Here is a 21,587-nt window from a genome sequence, read left to right as displayed (position 1 = left end):
GGAACAGATAAAATCTGAGTCTTTTTATTTTGCCCACCCACACCTCCTTCGTTATTTCCGATCAAAATTCATGCCTGCCCTGCTCTTCCAGCGTGCAGGTGCCCTACCCTTGGAGGTGGAGCATTTCAGCAGCAAGCAGAGGGAACGTCTCGGCCACAGCTTTGCAAAACATCCTGAATGCCAGGATTACTGATACACAACGTTTTAGTTTAGTTGCAATAAAATATACTGGAAGATTAATAGACATGAAACATGATGCTCCTGAGGTGAATGCCAAGCTCTCGGGGAGGCCGAGACTGGGGCTGGCTGTGAAGGGTGAAGTCCTGAGCGGGGGCACTTTTCTAGCAGCTCTGCCCTGTGCACACATGAAGCACGGCTTGACAGAGTCCAGAGGCAGTTCTGCTGTGTAGGGCTCCTACAGCGAAGATAAGATTGTGGTGAAGTGGGATGCCTTGCAGAGGGGGAGGGTGAATCCTTTGGGCTTGAAAAGCCTTACGCTGTCACACTGAAAATAAAGTGACATAACACGGAGACGTTCAAAGACTGGCGATAACTTGGTTTTGTCCACCGTGCTGCAGGTACCAGCAAGTTAGTGCACACAGTATGGCGAGTTAGATGTCAAAGTCCCTATTTATGCACTTCAGTAAGTGAACTGATTTGCAAACGCGCCGAGCGCTCAGCAGCTCCTCTTGACTTCTAAGTCCTCTTTGTCCTTCTCACAAAATTCCCACCAGTTGTCAGGGAAGAAAACTCAGGAGAAATTACAGCCTTAAACTTTTTCTCCCTGTCTCTCTCTCCAGCAGATATAACTCTGACATTCATGTATCTCCCACTTGCCATGCTTTCCTTGTAGCATCCTATTTTTGAACATAAAGCCGATTTGCTAGCTTGTGCAAGTCTTTCCGAAAGGGGAAATAAACCAGGAAAATCCTTACAGAAACTCTGTGTTCTGACTCAAACCCACAGATTCTCTGCTAGGTTTGTGCCAGTTAAGATTCCAGCCCCAGAAGGACTTCAACTACATGCTCAGAGCCAACACATAAACAAATATTCCTGCTACCTAGGAGGAGAACCATTTTTATCACTGGCTGTGCGAAAGCGATTGGTTACAAGCCCTAAGGTTTTAAAAGGGCACGTAGACATGTGGTTCACCTGGAGCAGGGGTAATTGCTGACAATGTGATGTTACTCCATAGCTCTACAGTAGCTGCAGAGAAGATCCCCAAAGGACTAGTACCTACGGCCCTGGCTTACCAGTCTCTTTGCAAGAGACCGTCCATACGCCCTCCTCGGACTATCTGGATTATGTCATAGCAAAATACGATCAATGCACCTCTGATCAATGGAACAGGGTGGTGACAGGTACTCTTAATTCACTGTTGTTAGTGAGTATTGACAAGCCTGTAATGATCATGCTGCAGTGTGTCATTCATGCTGGGGGCATTAGCATTCTTTAAAGGTCAAAAAACAAATCCTTCTGGAAGACAGAATTCCATACAGTTAATGGAAAACGCACGCCTTGCGAAGCCAAGATGCATGCCTCTGCACAACTGAGATTATCAGAGCTGAAGTGGGTACAGTTGTCGCCATTATTAACGAGTTCGTTAATTTGCAGGTGTACAAACACATGTACGCATGGCAGGGATGAACACAACCAGCAAAAGCGGCGTAAGAAAATTTCCAGGCTTATGTGCACAGATCATGTCATTTCTAGAGGTCTGGTTAAAACACAGTCCTTGGATCCTGCAAGGGATCCGCTGGATAAACTGACCTTTGTAGGCATTTATCTGCACTCTGCTACAGAGTCTGCCCATTTTCAGCTGGGTACCGGACGAGCTTATCAACTTGCACATGCAAGTTTGCAGAATTAAATTTTTTTTTATTTCCTTTTAAAAATGATGTTATTTTTTTCCCCCACATTAAAAGATGTGGCACATAAATGCCGTCTGCGGGCGAGAAGCGGGGAGAAGAGACTCAATTTTCAAGACGCTGTTTCTGAATTGGGGAAGGGACACGATAAGAATCAAAGAAAAAAACTGGGATTGCAGAAACCACATAAACTGGCCACAAAATGATACTTACTTTGTGAGACTCTTACTAGCTCAGTCACACTGAAAACACCTGATGTGACAAAACTGTCCTGGAAGCCCAAATGTCCTACAAAACAAACAGAGTGAGAGAACTGCGATTAACTTTAAGCATTTAATGACAGTATTCTCAAATACTTTACTTTCATTTAGACTTAAAATGTGACATCTAATTTCCCACTTAGCGGTAATTATTGTTTATGTAGGTGGGTAACTAGTCATACAGCTATGTAGGCTGCTTTGTGGTTTCTATCTAGAGGTTAGGAAAGCTAACATGACACATCAGCAGGGAGATTTTTACATGTTAAAGCATCTCAACAGGAAATCTGAAACAAAAGAGGACTATTTTAATAAACGGTTACCTTGGATGACCCCTAATGACTTCACAATTGAAATGAAAATACTGTACCTAGGAAACAGACAGGACAGCTAAGTTCCATAATCGTTTTAAACATTATTCTCTAAAGAAACATCTGATCAGGATTATCTACCCATTCATTCAAACAAAACAAGATTTAAAGATGTACTCTTCATTTTCTAAGGTTACACTGGGGAAATCTTAAAATAGCAGCTGGTTAAAAAAATTAAATTAATGTCTTTCCCACAAAAAAAAAAAAAAAAAAAAAAAATCCTAACATTTAAAACTAGCTTTCGAAAAGAGAAATAAATCTTTGCATAAGAAAAGTATTAACTTCGAGCTTTGGACTGTGTTTGGGAACCAGGGCATACGCTTCCACACTCGCCTCCCTTGTGCAAGGAATGCCTCCACACTTGGTATCAAAATGTTATTACACTTTACATAACAGTATTTTCCTTCTTCTCTGCAAACATGCCTACCACCAAATGTTCATTTAATTTTCACGGGTATGATCAATTACAAAAGGAGCAGCTTTCGGGCTGCGACCCAGTGCAAGTGTGCGGAGTGGGATACAGTGGTTCACGCGGGACGTATCTGGACTTCAATTAGAGGTCTGCGGTTAGGCGGCCAGACTGACCTCCTGCTTTTGAAATCAGGGTCAAAGGAGAAATCTCAGGATAAAGAGATTATTAAAAGAACTGTAAAGTCCTACTTGTCCACAGGATAAGTGGTATACCTTTTTAGGTTGTCCTACTTAGAGTCACTGATCCCAGCGCACACACACATATATTATTGAATGTTTTGCAGGGCACCATCTGCTCTGTTGTTAATTGTTTGTCAGACTCAGTACAATTCCCCTACGTTCAGTATATTCTACCGTTCCCTGCGCTCATCGTGGCGATACCTGTGCACCTTCCTACAGTGACCAGAGCAACAGGACTAATGCGAGCTGCATATCTGTTCTCCTGTCTTTCTTTTGGGGTCATTTAAAAAACCCAGCATATCCCATTGCCATTTCTACCCGCAGAATGGGAAGTCAAAGAAATACACCTTGTGTGCAGGACTACAGAGGGTGACATGTCAGGGAAAGGTTTGGGAGCGGTCTGGAGGCAGGTGAGCCGTTCAGCTCCAGCCAAGTCCTCAGCAAATTCCGCTCCGGCACAGAAGAACTTCCCTGTTTCTGCGAGGATCCTACTGTGCCAGCTAAACGCAGTCGCTAAGCTAACAGACTTGAAACAAGTTTCTACATCAGGCATGTTTTTATACTTCAGCAATAATGATGAGTTTTCAAACTGTGTATATGTATATCTTTGGGCATCCTTGTGTATGTGTGTATACATATGTATTATGTACACAAACATATAAATATACACAAATCTGTCATGCTCCAGCTGTAGATAAATGTACTATAAAATATTGAAATTGATGCTGAAATTCAACACAAACAAATTCCTCAATCTGCAAACAAGGTTTTTATTTACATCAAGAGAATAAATTTTTCTCTACTTCAAATGAAAAAACGTTCTTAGAAGCTTTTATTTTTCCTTATTTTCAACTTAGAAATAGCTCTCAGATAATTGTAAATGCTTTTGCGTGATCTGCTTTATATTTTACCGTAATAAAGGTGATGACTACATCATTCTGCTTTTTAGAAACGGTCGCTGGCCATACACAACGTTTGTTCGTTGACAATTTCCCAAGTATTTTTAATATGAAGATCTACTTTTCATATGCTGCAGCAGACCTGCCTATTGAATTAAATGATCTGTGAATTAAAAATAATTCTCCTAGGTCTTCACTGAAACCACTCATGTGCCTAAAATTAAGCATATGCTTAAGTGCCTTGCTGGATCAGGGCCAGGACGCTTACTACTCCGCAGAGCCCTTCGTAGGGAAGCCAGTCTATGCTATATAACTTCTCACACTGTGCTCATCATGGCGGTATCCCAGCAACTTCCAGAAGTGCGTTCAGCAATGCTACCAACATCTGCCACGTGTTGGGTTTTCACCGTGCGCCATACCGGCTCTGCTCCGCCGTCCACGTCCACCTGCATTTCCCTGGCAGGTTCCTACCGCGTTAAGAGTGAAGGCGAAATTTAAATATGGCAGTAACAAACGAAGCACAGCCACGGTCGGACATTTGGCTGATTTTTTAAGGGAAAGTCTGGAGCCTTTTGTAATCATCCAAAAAGCCATGATTCTCGCACGGCTAACTGTGCTACCTTAACCTAGGGAACACAGGTAAAACCAGAAATGAAAGTGCCGCGGAATGCTTTTAAATACATTCTAGGTCTCAGGGTCCCGCAGGGCATGAGAAAAGTTGAATAGCTTGGGCCTGTTAGCGTCATGATTCTTATTTTGCTGGGCATACCTGAAATGTGCACTTACTTCTGTAAGAATATTTCTTATGCGTGCACATGTAATAGTAATCATTAAACAACAGCACGCAATGAGAGTGATTAGATTTTCATCCTTCAGTACTGAAAATAAACATTTCACAAATGAAAGGTGAATTTCACAATTCTCCAATTTGGTATTTACTTATAAACATTAGGAAATCAGGGGCTCGTCTTGCCAATCATTAATAATATCTTGATACCCACAGAAGCAATGCCCTTGGCTTAGAGTTGTATCTTGAACTCATTTCCATGCACGGTTGGTCTGGGAATTCACAGTTCGGTAGAACTCCATGAAAGTTTAAAGCTTTGCCTGGATGTTTCAGGTTGCAAAATCCAGGCCTAACGCCGTAGCTTTTGCTGAGCCGCGGCAACAGTGCAACAAGAAAATGAGAGAAATAGGACAAAGAAGCTAGATATGTAAAAGGAAAATGTCTGGGAAATAGCAGGATTGACAAAATATGCAAAGTAAACATTTTGCACCTATTAACAGGGGTCAAAATGCAAAAATATATCAATTTGGCTGTTCCACTTAATTCCGAATGAGAAAAAAATAGGTAAAGTCAAGCAATTACATATGCAGATGTTGGCATTAACGAGCTCCTTTACTGAAAAGATGATTAAACATCTTGAAAGCTTGCAAGATTTACTTTTCATACGGCACTTTAGAGAAATATGTGCACTGTGATACTTTTGCTAAATATCCCAAAGATAGGACATTGAAATTGCTGTATACGATCAGGTTATCTCCGCAGCTTTGTGCGACACTCACATTTTGGTAGTAAAGCAGGTGTTCAAAATGAGGATGAGAGAATTTTTACTCACTTTACAAAAAACTAACGGAGCCCATTCACTGAAATTCTGGGTATAAATTAAGACACCTGGCTAGCCAAGGCAGGCCCTGACTCAGCAAAGCAGTTAGAGCATGTGCTTCATTTTAATCACATGCTTGTCTAAAGCACATGCTTATTTGCCCTGCCAAATAAAGATGGGCTGACAAAGTTAAGCAGGTATTCTAATATATTGTTAAATCACTGCCTCTGACCCAAGTCTAGGTCCAGCTAGGAGTTAGCTCATCACACAAGACCTCGCTTCGGCTCACGAGGATGATTGCTTCCCCCCCAGGGGGGAAAAAAATCTTAGGCTACTAAGACCAAATTGAACAAAGCAAATCAGGATACTAACTAATAAATAATACGCCATTACCCAATCACACGTTTGGCATAGCGTACAAACCCAGTGCAGCACCATCGTAACAAGTACCACATGAAAAACATCTTTCCCTAACTTGATGACTGCTTTAACTGGGGAGAAAATTCATAGTGCGATTTACATATTCTTCTTTTAGATCTCAGTAAAGAAGCCAGAAGAAAAGGCTTGAATTGCTGGAGCCTAATTCTGATCTCATAGAAGTTTTAAACAAGTCTTTCTACACTGATCAAATAGAGTTTCACCTAATTTTCTCCTAATTTACACTGGCAGAGGAGAAATCAGGATTAGGACTTGTTGTCTAATGCTATTTGTTTTGAATTATTAAGCAAACATTCCTATTTCAATGAGTAAACGTGTACAAAGGCAACTAACCTTCGTCCTAAAATCTAGTTTACAGGGAGAGTATTGTCTGCTTTCCCAATTAATGCTGTAAAAAGGACTCTCAGACGTTGAGCTACCAATCAAGAGCTTGTGTTGTAGCTTGAGAAAATCATGACTGATGCAATTACTTTTATGTAGAAAGTCTGAATATGGTCTATAGGTTAAAGTTCATCTGGTTATTGTTCCTTAATTGAATATCAGAAGAAGTTTTCAAGGTGCTCAAGGTATTATTGTTATTTAATTAGCAGGCTTCCTTGTGTAATCCAACAGTATTATTTTTATTATAAAATAGTTAGATTGCACCATAAATATACAAAGTATTTTCTAAACAGAGATACAGCTGGTTTCCTGTAATCCAAGCTTAAATAAAAACGGGAAAGAGCTACTCCTTTGAAGATTAAAAAGTCCAAGTCCAGTTATTTCTCTTCCACTACAGTCCGAGTGACAATGTATTAAGCTTTGGAGAACAGCTTTTTGGGAGACTTTGATTCCTTTTCAGTGTTTTGAAATTACACAAGTCCCCTAAACTAGCATTGAAGCCATTTCTAAAGCCTTTTTTCGTGGTCAGCATCTCACTATACATAGCCATCTTAAAACCTTAAAATAGTAATAATCAATTAGGGTCTCAAGCCTATTATCTTAACCAAATGCCTGATTAAAAGAAAAGCCCTCTCTGCTCAAAGTGCAACTTGATTCCTTTTGGGTTTATCCTCTATCTAGATAATCCCATGTTTCACAAACAACGTGGAGCAATAATATTGATTAGAAAATTAGTGTCTGTATCACACAGCACACGCAGGCCTTGAGAGAGGGGGTGTTATCAGAGGGAACCCGGATCACCCCGAGGACTCCCAAAAGATTAGCTTTTCCACGGCTGCACGGGCTGAGGAGGATGGGAGTGACAGAGTTAGTCCTAATCTGCATTGTCCAGCAAAAAAAAGGACAGAATATGCATGCTTCGGTCAAAACCTTCGTAACATTTACATTCTGATTAATTGGAAGGTGAGTTTATTAAGCCTGGGCTGCCCCGGCAGCCCCACGACTGCGTTCCCTTCCAGAGACACCTCCTTCTGCACAGACCCAGGCTGCTGCGGGCAGTCTGGCACCGGGGTGGTGGTGTGGTGGGACCTCTCCTGGTGCACGGCTCTTCTGGGAAGCATCCATCTCCAGGGCAGGGTGGCCGGGGGGGAGCACCCCGGGCTGAGACCAGCCCCTGCCCAAGCGCTTGTACCAGCTCACCCTGCCCAGGGCAAGAACAGTGGAGATCACCAAGAGATACTTGGTCACCACCCCATGCTGGAAACAGAAAGCTTAGACCCATAGGGCCAAACCAAGATCGAAGAGACCATCTATCCCAACCGCAATACTCTGTCCGAGTGAACGTCTCTCCCGTTCAGATGGAAGACGGCACGAGGGAGCTGCACACAGGCCTGAATATTGCACATCACTGTAACGAAACACGCAGTTACGACCAGACCCCAAACAGTGACCTCCAGAGCTGGCACAACGGCCTCATTTTAATTGCTTTGTACAAAACGCCTTCCTCAAATTTGTAAGTGATAAACCTTTAATGGTAAATTATACCACATTTTTAATTCATGGACTTTTTATAGAAGAATTAAGCAAGATATTATATATTAAAGGTGATACAGAAACCTCTCTTGCTCCCTGACAAATGCTCCCATTTCTATTTCAGCTTGTTATTTCCAATTTAATTTTAATGCCACAGCTATAGCTCACCTTGGACAAATTACACATTTTCTTATGAAATAACTGCTGGGCCACATGTCACATGCGCCGTTATTCTCTCCGGCTTGCCTACCTGCCTTTGGCTGAGGTTTTAAGAAGCACTAGAACTTTCTTTGTGGCCCATAGCAGGATGGATTAGACCGTCCAGGGCATGTCGTGTTAGTACAATAGAGGAACACTTTTAAGACTTTAAAGTCATGTAATACAATTCTAGGCTGGATCTTTCTTGTTAAAAAAAGTAGAATGGGAGTGATTGAAAGAGAAAAGGGCCAATATTTGACAACAGAAATCAGCATAACCTCCTAACAGCGGCAGTCATGGATGACTGCCCTTTGACCCGGGGAGATTATGTGGGATTTCAATGACAACAGCTGGAAGTGAGCATGTGAGAATAGAGAACACAGATCTGAGGCCTCCTACAAAAGACTGCACAATCCCTGCCCAGATCTGAGTGTTGATTAGAAATTGTTTCCTGGTCCTGGCTTAATAGAGTGTGATAATGAAAGTTTTGTTAACCCTTCACAATATGCAAAACCATCAGTAAATGATTTGCCTTTTTGGTTTTTAGCTAAAAAATGTCTGTACGTAGCAGACAGTAAAATTGTGAAGCACTGCTAGTTTTCATGGGTGCACTTCTGATATCAGTGCTCAGGCTCAGCTCAGTTTCCGTGCGTTTTGTATACGCTTGGTGGATGTCGGGAATCAACATCTGAAGGTGCTGGGAGATGGCTCGGAGAAAGGACTCTCACGCCTTCACCAGGGAATCCACCCAACCTGCCACGATGGGCGTTCTCCAGAGGTGAATCAGAACAGAAATACACATGTAATGCCTCACTGCGCATCGCCTTTCATACTCATGGCATATTAGAATCTATAATAATAATAATAATAATAATAATAATAATAATAATAATAATAATAATAATAATAATGCCTAATTATTATATCAATATGTGTCATATTGAGCTCCAGAGCCTGTGTTGCAAATTAATAAATGTGGACCAGAGCACAGGTGGTATCGGGCTGGTTGTGTCACCAACAGTTTGATCCTGCATGTGTCCACAGTAGCTTCAGCTCCCAGCTCATTTGGTATTTAAGTGCAGAGATAGCGGAATTAATGGCAACTTATTACCGTTAATGAACCGATCATAGATTGGAATCAATCATGTCAGGTTTTGTCCAAGTGGAGGGCACAAGGACAGTTCCTTTCTCTTGAAGACAAAGGTCTTCTGGAAACACTGAAAGCCCTTCAAGTTATGTTAAAGACCTCATGCAATGGAAACCATTCCAAGATCTATGATGTCTGGTGTGGTTTTTCATTTCTGATGACTCCTAACATTGTAGGGTACTTTTCGGTACTCATGTGGGTGAGAAATCAGTTAAATACAGTTTTTTGATATAGAGATAAAAATTAAGAACCTCCCTCTCTACTATATACCAAATTCGATAAATAAGCTAACTGCATTAATATCGATAGCTTGAATTAATATCTATAGCTTGAAAAACAACAGATGTCTTAAATTAGCATATTTCTGTTTCAGGTCCTCAATCCAAAAAGCAAATATTAAAGAAAAGAAGAAAAATCATTATAAATGGTCATACTCATTTGGCAGCTTATAAAAATAATGCGCTCCTCAAAAGCCTTTCGAAATAAATGAGATGAAATCTACCCTGGGATAATCATTCTGGAATATTTATGGCGTCCAACAATAAAAAGAGTAATAAAAAGAAAAGCCTGCCTCCCTGAAAATAATAATATGAAGGAGTTATTTATCTTCATATTTTCATATCAACCCTGGTTACGAGAGCAATGACAGCTATGATCTCCAAGGTCTGCGGTGATGTTGCCGGTTCGGCTTCACAGTTAGAAGCATGACTCAACGTCCAAACGAGAGAAACCACCTGGTTTCCCAGAGCTTCCCGGGGATGCTGACGGCATGTGCTGCTGCAGGGTGCTCCCCGGGCTGCCAGCAACGGGCACCCACCCACCCTCTCACCCTTGCAGGAGAATGACAAATAGAGGCACTGGAGGGGGAGATAGATACGAGAGGTGGGTACTGCCATCCCTGTTCCTTTACCCCTGCAAGGCCTTGGTGAAATGAAGGCCCCAGTGGCACAAGATACGCATCACATTAACCTAAGGGCCCCCCAGAGAGCTGAAAAACCTCCTGAAAACAATAATGTAAGCATAATTTCTTTTCAGCTGGCCATTTTTTGATGTCAGCATCATCTACCTGGTACAGCCTGAAGACATCAGTTTCTACGACTCGTTTGTCTGGAGCCGATCGCACACGCTCCATCAACTGGCCTTGCTCCTCTTACTCCTCATCAAGTATCACCTGCAATTTTGCCTCCTGAATTTTGTCCATGGACTTTGAAGACGCTGCTGGCAAAAGTAAGGGCTTGTAGGAGCCGGCGCTGGGGCTGCATGCCGTAAGCGCGACAACGTAGCCACGTTCTAGTCTTCGCACCGACGGAGAGTGCCTTGGTACATGTAGAGTTTACTTGGGTTTACTCTACTTCAAATTAGAATTTAGCTACAGTATTAATGCCATAAATATTATTGTTGGTGCTGTGTGAAGAACATCAGTGTAAGGATATTTAAAAACTGGTGTGGAATACTTAGGTATTCAGACTAATCACGGACTGAAATAAGCACATTTGTTTCAAATCCTGTTTATAGCACTGCAGCCCCTCCCTCCTTTAAATCTTCCTCTTAACCATAGTGATGTTTATTGAATACCTGTCATTTCTCCAGCAGCATGTGCCAACAGCGGCTCACCAGTGCCAGGCTGCATGAAAACCCTTCTGTCTCCTATTCTCCAAGGGGCTCCCTTAGATCAACTACTCACCATACCCAATACACTGAAACCCATAAATTTGCAGATACTGCAGTCAAAATTCTTAACAGGAAAGTGCACCCATTTTGCCCAGTGTAGCATACTGAAATATCACATGGTGAGAAGCATTTCTCACCATGTGTAAACTGTCAATTTGATTTGAAATTAAAATTTTTGATTAACATGAGCATTTCTGAGCCTCCCGCTGGCAGCAGCCCTATTGCTGAAAAGTGACATGATTTGTGACACACATGCTGTACAGAAGCCCCATGCCAGCAATTGTTAAACCCATTTTCATTCTGCTTTAATACGGTATGACAGTCAGGAAAATAATTTTAATATTTAGGAGAAAGAGGGTAAAGGCTTAAGGACTGAAGTCCTTTATGGGTGTAAAGCAGGATTAGAGCAGCACGAAAAAACGGCACGGAGGTCTCCCCGTCTCACAAGTCATGTCTCTTTTCAGCAATAGGGACCATCTGCAGGAGGCTAAGAAAGGTCCATGGTGAAGCACAAAGCCTTCTTTTAAATCCAGTTGATATTTCAAACACAGCATGAGGTACTTTCCACCTATGAATGCCGAGATGCTTGTGCACGGGGAAATGCTTGCAACTTCAATAATTAAACCCCCTCGTACAGGAGGCAGGATTTTCTGGATTCCACAGTGGTCTATTATTTTTCCATGTTGATTGTTTCCCCAGAGGTATCGGTGGTCACTAGAGATACTAACATTTCTACGGTGAATTACTTATGAAAGAGGAAAGTTTTGTGACTATTAAGACTTTTAAGCCCAGGAATCTACCTCTTCATCGGGGCGGTGGGAGGATTTTTGTTAGTTTAAACAGCTACCGAGCCGAACACAAGAAACGGGACGCTTTTGTGGCGACAGATTTTAAAGCTGTAATATACACACGCAGAAGACAAAAGTTCAGTGGGGATTTTTATAAACGTAAGCCTGTGTCACTGTTGCAAGCTGCTGACTCAACTGTGTCACCTGCGTATTTCTCAGAGTGGATCATTTTTTTTCCAGTAACATCATGTTCTGAGGAAGTTTATCATGAAACAAGTATCACGAACAGTCATTCTGAGCGGCAGAACAGCTTTGATAAGTGTCGACACGCATCTGACTTTTCTTTGAGCCCCTAACACTATTCATCACATTAAACACTCAGCTCTGCTGGACTCTCTGTTGCTCGCAAACACAGAGCGATGTCTAATTGCCACAATACAGAGAGTTTTAAAAATGTAGTATTTTAAACATAATTTTAGATGGTGAAATGAAATACCAGGATGATTCAGATGCCCTGGTAGTATTCAGTCCCGACCATAAAGCCGTGGGCTCATTTATGTTAATAACAGCACTCGAGAATTCAATCTGCATGAAAAACACCGTCCTCAATAAAGACATGATATATAGTTATTGTAAGTCTGCAGGTTCTTTTACATAAGTCTTAAGTTTAAATAAGCGTTGTATGTAAATATCTAGTTTTAATTAGTATATTGCCAAGAAATTATACAACTAGACTCAGTGATGCTGTAATTATTTCAGGGTCTATAAAACCCTCCCTCGGCTGGTGGTAGTAAGTGTACCCTCCAAGGTTACTCTGCAGACACGCTCGGAGCTGAACCGAGGGACTCTGAAGCCCTGTGGACACAGAATTAGGGGGCTATAAAAAGAGGTGTTGGGGTTGGTTTTGTTTTGTTTTGTTTTGTTTTAATTTACACATTAGTTTATAGTTATAGGAATAATCCACGTATTCAGAGCATGTGGCAGAATTCTCTAGAAAAGCCCAGCGTCCAGGAGGAGCCGGTGGGGCCAGGGTCAGGCGAGGGCAGACAACTTTCCTGCCCTGCTTTGCTGGGTGATATGGACACAAACCCCGGCGACTTCATCAGCTGTTTCCTTTCATCCTCCCTTCCTGGCACTCCTCTCTCTTCACACCAAGGCACTTCTAAAAGACTGTGGCTGGACACCATGGTAATGGAAGCTGTAGAAATATCTGCTGAAGATTAGATAGTATAAATGCGAGGCAAAAATAAGGATGCTGGGCATGGAAGTCACAAGGATCAGCCAGCTCCGCCTTTCCCCACAGGTTTTCACTCCCTCCAGAGTTGCTTCTCACACCTTCTCTGCCGACACCACTGGTGAGCAAACTGTAATTCACAATAAATCCCATGCAAATCATGGTACTCTATTTACCGATTGTCCTTTCCATTGTATTGCTTGGAGTTTTCTCCCCAGAAGGCTGTTGCTCTATTCTTTGTACAGAACAGTAATTTTGACAACTTTCAGTCCCAAGTAGGCTGACTTCCACTAGGTTTACACTTTAGTTGTACTTGTGGCTGCAGAGGGAAGAGACTTTCTACTAGTCACGGCATGACAACACTCATACAGTCTGTCCTTGACTGTCCACATTACTGCGCTCATGAAGTTCATCTGGGGCCAACCTGAGAGATCCCTGCATAGAAGTGAGGGGAAATTCATGAGCTTTTCTCCAGCAGCGCCTGGGCTGTCTCACCTTGGACAGCAGGGTACCAAGGTAAGTCTCTGGAATAAAGCTTTGATATACTGAGGGCAGAGAAGACAGAAAGGGATGGGTCTGGAAGCACAGGAATGTTCGTCCAGGGACATGTCAAGCTTGCACAAGACCTAGAGCACAAAACTTGATGCTTATGGATGCAGATTAGGCCATTGTAGGCAAACACCATGTGCCCAACAAGTCTGGGCTTACAACTCCTGCCCAGACAGCAGACTGACACCCAGTGCAGCGTCACCGTCTCCATAGAGGCACTGCATACTGAGGGCTGGGAACTGAAGGGGTTGTCCTTATTGCCTGCTAGCAGAGAACAAAGTGACTCCACCAAGCATAGAATCCCTGGGTGGACACCAAGTTCTGCACCAATTTCACCTGAGTTACATAGGACGTCTCCAGAAAAGAACAAAAGGGTGGAATGACTGACTAGCAAAGGCACTGATGAGTCTCCACAAGGAATATGTCACCCCTCATCTGCCTCTGACTCCACTGGGAGTGTGAAGATGCACGGACAAAGTACTGCACACCCCTAGAAGCAACACAACCCCTGACTGGGTGATCCAGGCTCTCCTGTCTCATAGCCCAGGCTCTGCCAGGTCTCTGCCTCCTCCGAGTATTGAGGAGGAAGCCCCACAGACTTATCAACTGTCTTCCCAAGGGCTGATGCACTTGGGGTTAGGCAGGCAGCTACACTTACAGACAGTGGTGGAGAACCCACAGTGTATTAGTGGATAATTCCCCCAGCCAAGTCCCAAACTAGCAGCATAAGTCCAGTGGGAAGAGACTGCTGGATGTGGAGACCCACAGCAGAGCTCTGCATGATGACTGAGACTCTCTTTCTGTTTTATTCTAAGTTTGTGTTTTGTAGGGCAGGATGCCCTGTCTACATTCCTTTACAGACTAAGAATGGACATTTATTAACAAGTACTTGGGCGGACAGCCCAAAACCCTAGACTCCTGGCCTGGGACTGTACAACAGAGAGGGCCAGTGACCCCCGTTTGTGTTTACTGTACTTCTACAGACACATGTTGGTGTGATAGGGGCATTCACTTTCTCAGGTTCAGGCCAAGGTCAGGTTGGAACACAGACCAAATTTATTTTCTCTGTGTAATCTGCTCAGACTGTAGCCCAAAGAGGGCCTCTGAGTTCACTAATTGTGAGTGTATTGTGAGGGATTCAAGATTAACAAGGTAAACAGAAGGGGCAAAGAGGGACCTTCTTAGTCCTTATCTAATTTCTTGTGCTCATCCCATGGGTGCCAGACATGGTGGTTCCAGGGGAGGTGCCTCAAGGACCTGAGATGACAACGGTGGGATGTCTCGCCCCAGGAGGCTGCCTCCAGCAACTCAGACACAGTCCTGGTATAGAGGTGAGGACCTAAGATGAATCTGTTGCTAGATGCTGGGCTGTTCAGCTGAGCCTCTGCAGCCCTCTTCCCATGGTAGAAGGCTTGCCTCTCTAGACCTTCTTACTCCTCCCCAGCAGTCAGTCTTGTGCGGCACAGGGTGATACACAGGGATGCAGAAAATGTGGCAGTGGGGTAGAGTCCCTATGTCAAATGCCCTATCTGCACGTGTTTGGGACAATCTGAAGACACCACAGGGGCTAGGACTTCAAGTCTGGACTATGCTTAGCAGCCTAGGTCACCTGCCCCGTGACAGCCATCAGGACTGTTCTAACAAACAAATAATAATAATGCATGCAAATAATGCGACTTTGTACTATGTCCAACTTTACATGAAAGGCAGACCTTTGCTGATGAGCAGCAGTTGAGCAGGCAGAAAGAATGATAGTGGAAAAGGAATTCCACTCACAGGGACCTTTACATTAAATGAAAGCAACTCAGGTAAAAAGGAAACCTGTCTATTATGGTCTGTAATGCATAAACATCTATTTCTTCCCTACTCCTTCTTTGTTTGCATTACTGAAATACAGAAATAAAGGAAAAAAATAATGATGGATGGATTTTGGAAGACTCAGAGTTCAACTCAGGATGGATGTGATCCCAACATTTCAGATTCTTATCTCATCGTAATTGGAATAGCTGAACCTCTCTTGTCTGCAAAATTAGGCAAGAGATCCTGTGAGAATGGGCTCTTTTTCATAGCAGTTTAGTCCCCAGGCGCATAAAAGAATGAAAACAAGAAACGGAACAGAACATTTTTACTTTTGAATACTGGCTTCATTTGGGCAGTTTAGAACAAAACTTCACTGGAGGAGTTGAGGAGGAAGTTCTTGCTGCCAGTATGCCCATCCCTAGACACATTCTTCCATAGAGCACATAAACGCTTCTCTAAAATGATAATTTATCTAAGAAACTCCCATTTTGTAGAAGTCAAGAGAAAACAGGAAGGGAAGAAAGTACACGTGGGGACTGTCCACCCTTCTACCCCGACGAAATAATTTAACCAAGTCACGGTGCTCTGCTAGAGCCACCTTTCTCTTGCAGCAAACTCATTCTTTGTCTGCTCTGCCTTTTCAGGATGAGCAGGAGAAGGATGAGTGACTTCCCCTAGCAGCAGAACCTCAGATCCAGAGCAATTACAGCATTAACCTGCAACATTTCAGTTTTACACCTCCCTGAGGTTCAACAGAGAGAGAGATGAATTCCCAGAAGACCCAGTATCTCCGCTGATTATAGAGGGAGACTGAGGATTTTAGGTTCATAGCTGGTGCCTCATTTTAATGCCTAATGTTAGATGGGATGAAATCCAAGCCTAAAATGTCCATATACCATGTTAGCATACACCTGAAAGAAAATTTGCCTTCCTCCCCATATCTTGCCACAAGCAATCTCTCTTTAGATGCCATGCTTCTCTATCCTTATATTTATATTTGGCTACTTTTTTTTTTTTAACTTTTTTTTTTTTTTTTTTTTAATTCAGAAGATCGTAAAGTACAGGCATGTGCTGAGTTATCCTTGTGTTCCTGTCCTTCCTCTGGTTCATTTGCAGGAGGGAATAATGGTCTGTCACCAAGGTAAATTCATTACCCGGCAGATAATGCCACAGTGTTTCTGCTGCCCATTTCACAGTAAGACATTCTTTTTCAATGATGTTGCATCTCTGTTCTCGTGGGAACAGTTTACGGCTGACATAGCAATAGTAGTAATAACAACTTACATTTATATTGTACACGGGATGATCTTTACTTCTCTCGCCTTCTAACAGTGGACGGCTCCCTGTCCTATCGCAAATGCATGCTTCATGGCCGTGACAGACAGAAACCTGGATTCACTAATACTGGGCTGCCGCATTCCTCAGCCTTTTGCTCAGGTTGTCATATCCTCTCCAGACCCTTTTAATATTGCTTTAAATTGAGCTGTGGGCAGCTACCAGCTTCAAATTGAGCTGTGGGCCACTACCATCCCGCTGCTCTAAGCTTTCCCTCACAAAAATCCATGGGGTTCCCCTCCTGCCTCAAAACCGCAGCTACGTCAGTCCATCAAGCCGCGGTCCATCCTCTCCTGCTTCTCACCTCTTCCCTTCTTCCCGCAGCTCAAGCTATGGCACGCTCTGCTGTACGATAAAATTGGCTCCCCTCTGTACGGTGTGGGGGACGCGGCTAGCTCTCTGCATTCTGCTATTGGAAATTTCCTGAAAGCGAATTCCCTGATTTTTAAGGACTTTGAGGTATAACATGTGGGAAAATTGCAGGTGGTCTGTACTGCAAAGCTGGTCAGGTGGGGACAACCCTCAAACACCAGCAGGTTTTCAGATGGGGATGCAGCTGTCAAAGAGCCTTCTGTTACAGATACGATTGTAAGAGTAAGGAACAGAAGTAGAAAAATAAACAGGGACAGAGGTCTAGATTCTCCGTGAGCGAGTGTTACAAGCTACGTAAGAAACGAGAAGAAATGCCAGCAAAGTCTTCGGCCCACCGCAGTCTGAAAGATGCTGTTGGCATCCTTGCGCCTGGCTAAAGGCTAGTAGGAAGCCGCTGGCCCGTACCCCGGCACTGCACCACCAAAGCACCGCTTGTCCCTCTGTCACCAGCAGACTGGGGCAGGGGGGTGACTGCCGGAGGGTGACATGGCAGTGAGCCCGTGGGAGGGCACACCGCAGCCAGGCGCTGGGGTGCCGGCCACGCGTTCTGCAAAGGCCGGAGAGAGAGAGAGAGCAAAAACATTCGTGTCCCCGGCAGCAGCCCTATCTTTTCCCTGTGCCTCCTTTTGCCAGTGACAGGAGCGAGGTGCCGGCTCCTCATCCCAGAGTGCGGCTTGCAGCACATCCCCTTGCTTCAAGTACGAGTGAGGGAGGGTGAGAGGTAACGATTAGAGACACTCTAAAATGATTACATTAATTGAATCTTATGAAAATGGAAAACAATGGCAGTGCGTAATAATAAAAACCCACTATAACCACGTACGTCTCTTGTTTACTAGGAAGTGCTTCACTGGCTACAGATTTACTCTGGGGCACAGCAGGAAACTTTTCTCCTTTAAATTTCATCAGCCCTTTTTTTGCCTTTTTTTTTTTTTTTCTTTTTTTCTTTCAGAGAAAAATACCAGCTATCAGATCTGTGTTTCCCATGCACTCCTAAGACTCCTCAGCGCAGTGCCTGGAGGTGATAGTGTGAACTCACTCAAGAATGTGAAGGCATTTTATAAATCATTTGGTTTCAGCAGGAGGGGGAGAAAGGGAGAAGGCAGAGGGATGATATAGTTTACAGCACATACTCGGCAGTAACTCCCAACTGTCAAACTTCAGCATTTTCTTCAGTTGCAACAGTGGTTAACAAAAAAATGTTAAGACAGCAGACATGAAATGCACGTAGTAAGCAGCACATTTAATCAACTGGCACCTTTCTACCACCCCACCGCCAAAATCTATCCGGACACTATCACAACCCAGAAAAAAAGTTGTATAACTGAAGATACGGCACTGACGGAAGAAAAAAGGAGCAGAAACGAATAACATGAACTGCTGTAAACAACTTGCGGCGCCCTTTGTGTGCAAGATAACAATAGCAGATTTAAAGGAGTATGTTTACAAGTGCGGCTTGCTCGCCTCACCTTCCTCCTGCCCCCTTTTGCCATGCTCGCTACGTCGCTCCTGGGAAAATATTTGTGAACCCTTGCAAATAAAAGTCTCCTTCTCACTTTCCAAGAAACGGATCTGGTATTTTTCCATTTCAGTCACACTACGGCCAGGCTTCGGAGGGGATTTTATTCTCGCAGCCCTGTGAGAGTCACCCTGAACTTTCTTACCGTTTCCTATCTAGCAACTTTTGCAATTAGAAAGTAGTATCTGCAATTAAAAAAAGTATCCGATTAGCTCTAGAAGTGATGAGGCTTTTTCCGGGAGGCTGGTCTCACCAAAGTGTCCTCCCTTGACAACAGCAACAGTCCAGCATACAGCTTTCAGGAGCTGTACATTGCTCCTCATGTGCACCTCTTTGCTCGTGTACACAACTTCGGATTTACAAAATCAAGGCTCCTTGGAAAGCACCTGATTAACCCATGAATCTGCAGTATACGCAGATATAGATATTTTTTCTGAGTGTGCAAACCAAATATGAGTATGAAGGTTGGAATCCATTTGAATGAAAATCACCTTGTACCTGTAAAACCAGGTATGATTCATCCAGGCACTACACCACACACAGAAACCAGAGGAAGGTGTGAAATAACGACATGCATTTTCATAGTATAGATGTATATTTGGAAAGGCCTAGAGTCAACAGAATACCTCCTGCCTTGGTCAGGAAGTCAGAACAAAAGAACACAGAAGCACGAATGAGAAAGCACGATCCCTTATCACAGCTCTTGGCGGTGGCCCCGTGCTACACTGACATTCACAGCCGAATGAACCACGCTCTAGCTGAAGCAGCAGAGGTTTAGGTGCTGACAGTCCAAGATACGGTGAAGCATAAGTGTGTAAGTAGGAGGAAAAATATGGTTTGTTATGAAGGTCCAGGCTGGCTGGGACTTGAATCCTGTGGGACCTCTGATGCTCTGGGTGGACTTGTTGAGCAGCAGAAAGATGTTCCCCCTCAGCTGCTGGAGACGGGCAGCCTGTCACCAGCCACCCCACCACCACCACCACCACCTCCACCTTGAGAAGGAGAAGGGGATGCTGTGGCCAACGCTGCCTTCAGCCCCTCCTGCCCCCTGCAGCTTGCACAGCCAGAGAGCCAGCGCTTCACCGGCTCCTCTGCAGAGCACAGCTCCTGCCACACATTTTTAGCTTCCAGTGGTTCGACCACAAAGGGCAAAGTTTTGGCCGGGGAGTGCTTCCGATCGCCTGAGAGCGGCGGCGAGCCAGGCTGGATTTCGCTGTTGCGATCTCTGAGTGCGCAGGGCTCCCGCTCACTTCAACAGTTTGACTGGCACTGCTGCAAAGAGACGCTACCTAAATAGATGTGAAGTAATGAATACTTCGGATAAGCGACTGATTTCAGAGTGTGCTTTTATCCACGGGCCCTGTATTTATAGTTCAAGCCTTTTCAATTAATACGCACACCCTAAAAGAATTAAACTACTAATTATCACATTTTACCGTGGTTCACAGAACTTTCATCAGATCTAGTAAAAGAAATCACGAGTTCAGCAGAAGAAGCTTTACTGCGCCAAATTATGTCAAGGGTATATCATGTTGATAATAAAAGATCACTTGGTTGGAAGCCTAACCTAGAAGGTTGGGGAGGCGTAAAAAGTTCACATTTTGGATCATGCTGCTCTGGTGTGGGCGTTTTGTGTTTTTTTTCCTTGGTTATTGTGGAAGGCAATTTTCCTGCAAGTAAAATTTTCCCTTTGTCTTACATTACAGGCATTAGGAAATTCTTACATCGAAAGACAAATAGATAGGTTTGGGGTTTTGTTTTGCAAGTTAGGCCTTGGCATCACATTCTCTTCCCACTAATAAACTCCCCTCTCTACTGGACAGAAAATTAAAACGATGCCCATACCACAAATAAAGTCCTTTCCCTAAGTGCCCAGCTTCTTGGTGGGCAAGCGTGGTACTCAAAAGCATCCTTCAGCCTGTGGTCCTCTCAGGCGGTAGCAATTACTCTGACGCAACACAACTCTCAGCTGTTAATTAAACAGCAAGTCTCTCAAGAAAACACAAGAAAAAAACTCTGGTTGTAGTGAAAATTGGGAGATTGCTCACAGCTCCAGCCGCCCTTCCCAGGACCCTGGGAGGACTGGCTGAAGTTAGCACCAAGGAACCTCTCCACGTGCAAAGGTGGGACACGGTTAGAACGGGCTGGCACGGGGGCACAGCCCTGCGGTAGCCACTTGCCCCCCGCCCAGCGATGTGGCAGAGGAGGGGGTGGCAACCTGGCACTGCTGTGGGGCAAAGAAAAGCCTTGGGCCTGCAGAGCAACGGAGGGAACTCACCTCACTGAGGCATGGGAGCTTCTTAGGAGGGGGCTCCTGGCCAGCCCATTTCTAAGCTGCCCTCTAGATGGCCCTTGCTCTTATCTTGTGAATAAATATACGCGGAAAGGAATGGAACAGAGCAACAGAATAAAAATATATTTTGAAATGACTTAGAATAATTGCAGCTGTATTTATGCACCTTATCCACTGGAAAGGTTCATTGCCTTTTTCGTGTACACACACACGGAGAAATAAAAATATATACTCTAGCCACATTTTTATTTCTCCTTTCCTTTGCAGCATTCAGCCACTCCAAGTGTAATGAACGTTTCATGTCTTTCAAGCACTGCTTTGTCATGCTATAAGCATTCATTTCATGCTTTGAATATTTCCTGTCATACTCGCCTCGGATGAATTTTTTGTGGGAATGCTTTGCTCGTGAAGGTTAATGGTTAGCAGCAGTGAAAACTGAAGTCCTCTGTCAATCCCCAAGTCTCAAATGCTGCAGGTCACTGATGAGAAAGGCTCTCCACCCGGCCCCAGCAGAGGCTGCAGAACTGACCCTGATTGACGACCGCGTATCTCCCGCGATTGACAGTCAACACCCTTCGCTGCTGCCATCGCAGGGTCCCCTCAAGAGAGTGCCAGCTACTGATAAGCAGGCTAAATCCTCAGCCTAGCAGAGGACCCGCTAAATTCTGGAAATGGT

At 43.9% G+C, this 21,587-nt stretch overlaps 1 protein-coding gene across 11 annotated transcripts in view; it reads right to left on the bottom strand.

Annotated features, from left to right (window-relative positions):
• Nucleotides 1–21,587, bottom strand: part of NFIA (nuclear factor I A) — a 258,402-nt gene that overhangs the window by 90,694 nt on the left and 146,121 nt on the right. For all 11 annotated transcript variants that reach the window (XM_054211819.1, XM_054211820.1, XM_054211818.1 and 8 more), the window contains one exon: nucleotides 2,082–2,156. In XM_054211819.1, the coding sequence (XP_054067794.1) occupies nucleotides 2,082–2,156 (75 nt within the window). The remainder of the gene's footprint in view (nucleotides 1–2,081; nucleotides 2,157–21,587) is intronic.

This window comes from Rissa tridactyla, chromosome 8 (assembly GCF_028500815.1).
Source record: "Rissa tridactyla isolate bRisTri1 chromosome 8, bRisTri1.patW.cur.20221130, whole genome shotgun sequence".
In the NCBI taxonomy this organism is placed as follows: domain Eukaryota; kingdom Metazoa; phylum Chordata; class Aves; order Charadriiformes; family Laridae; genus Rissa; species Rissa tridactyla.
This window is presented reverse-complemented; position numbering and strand designations above follow the sequence as displayed.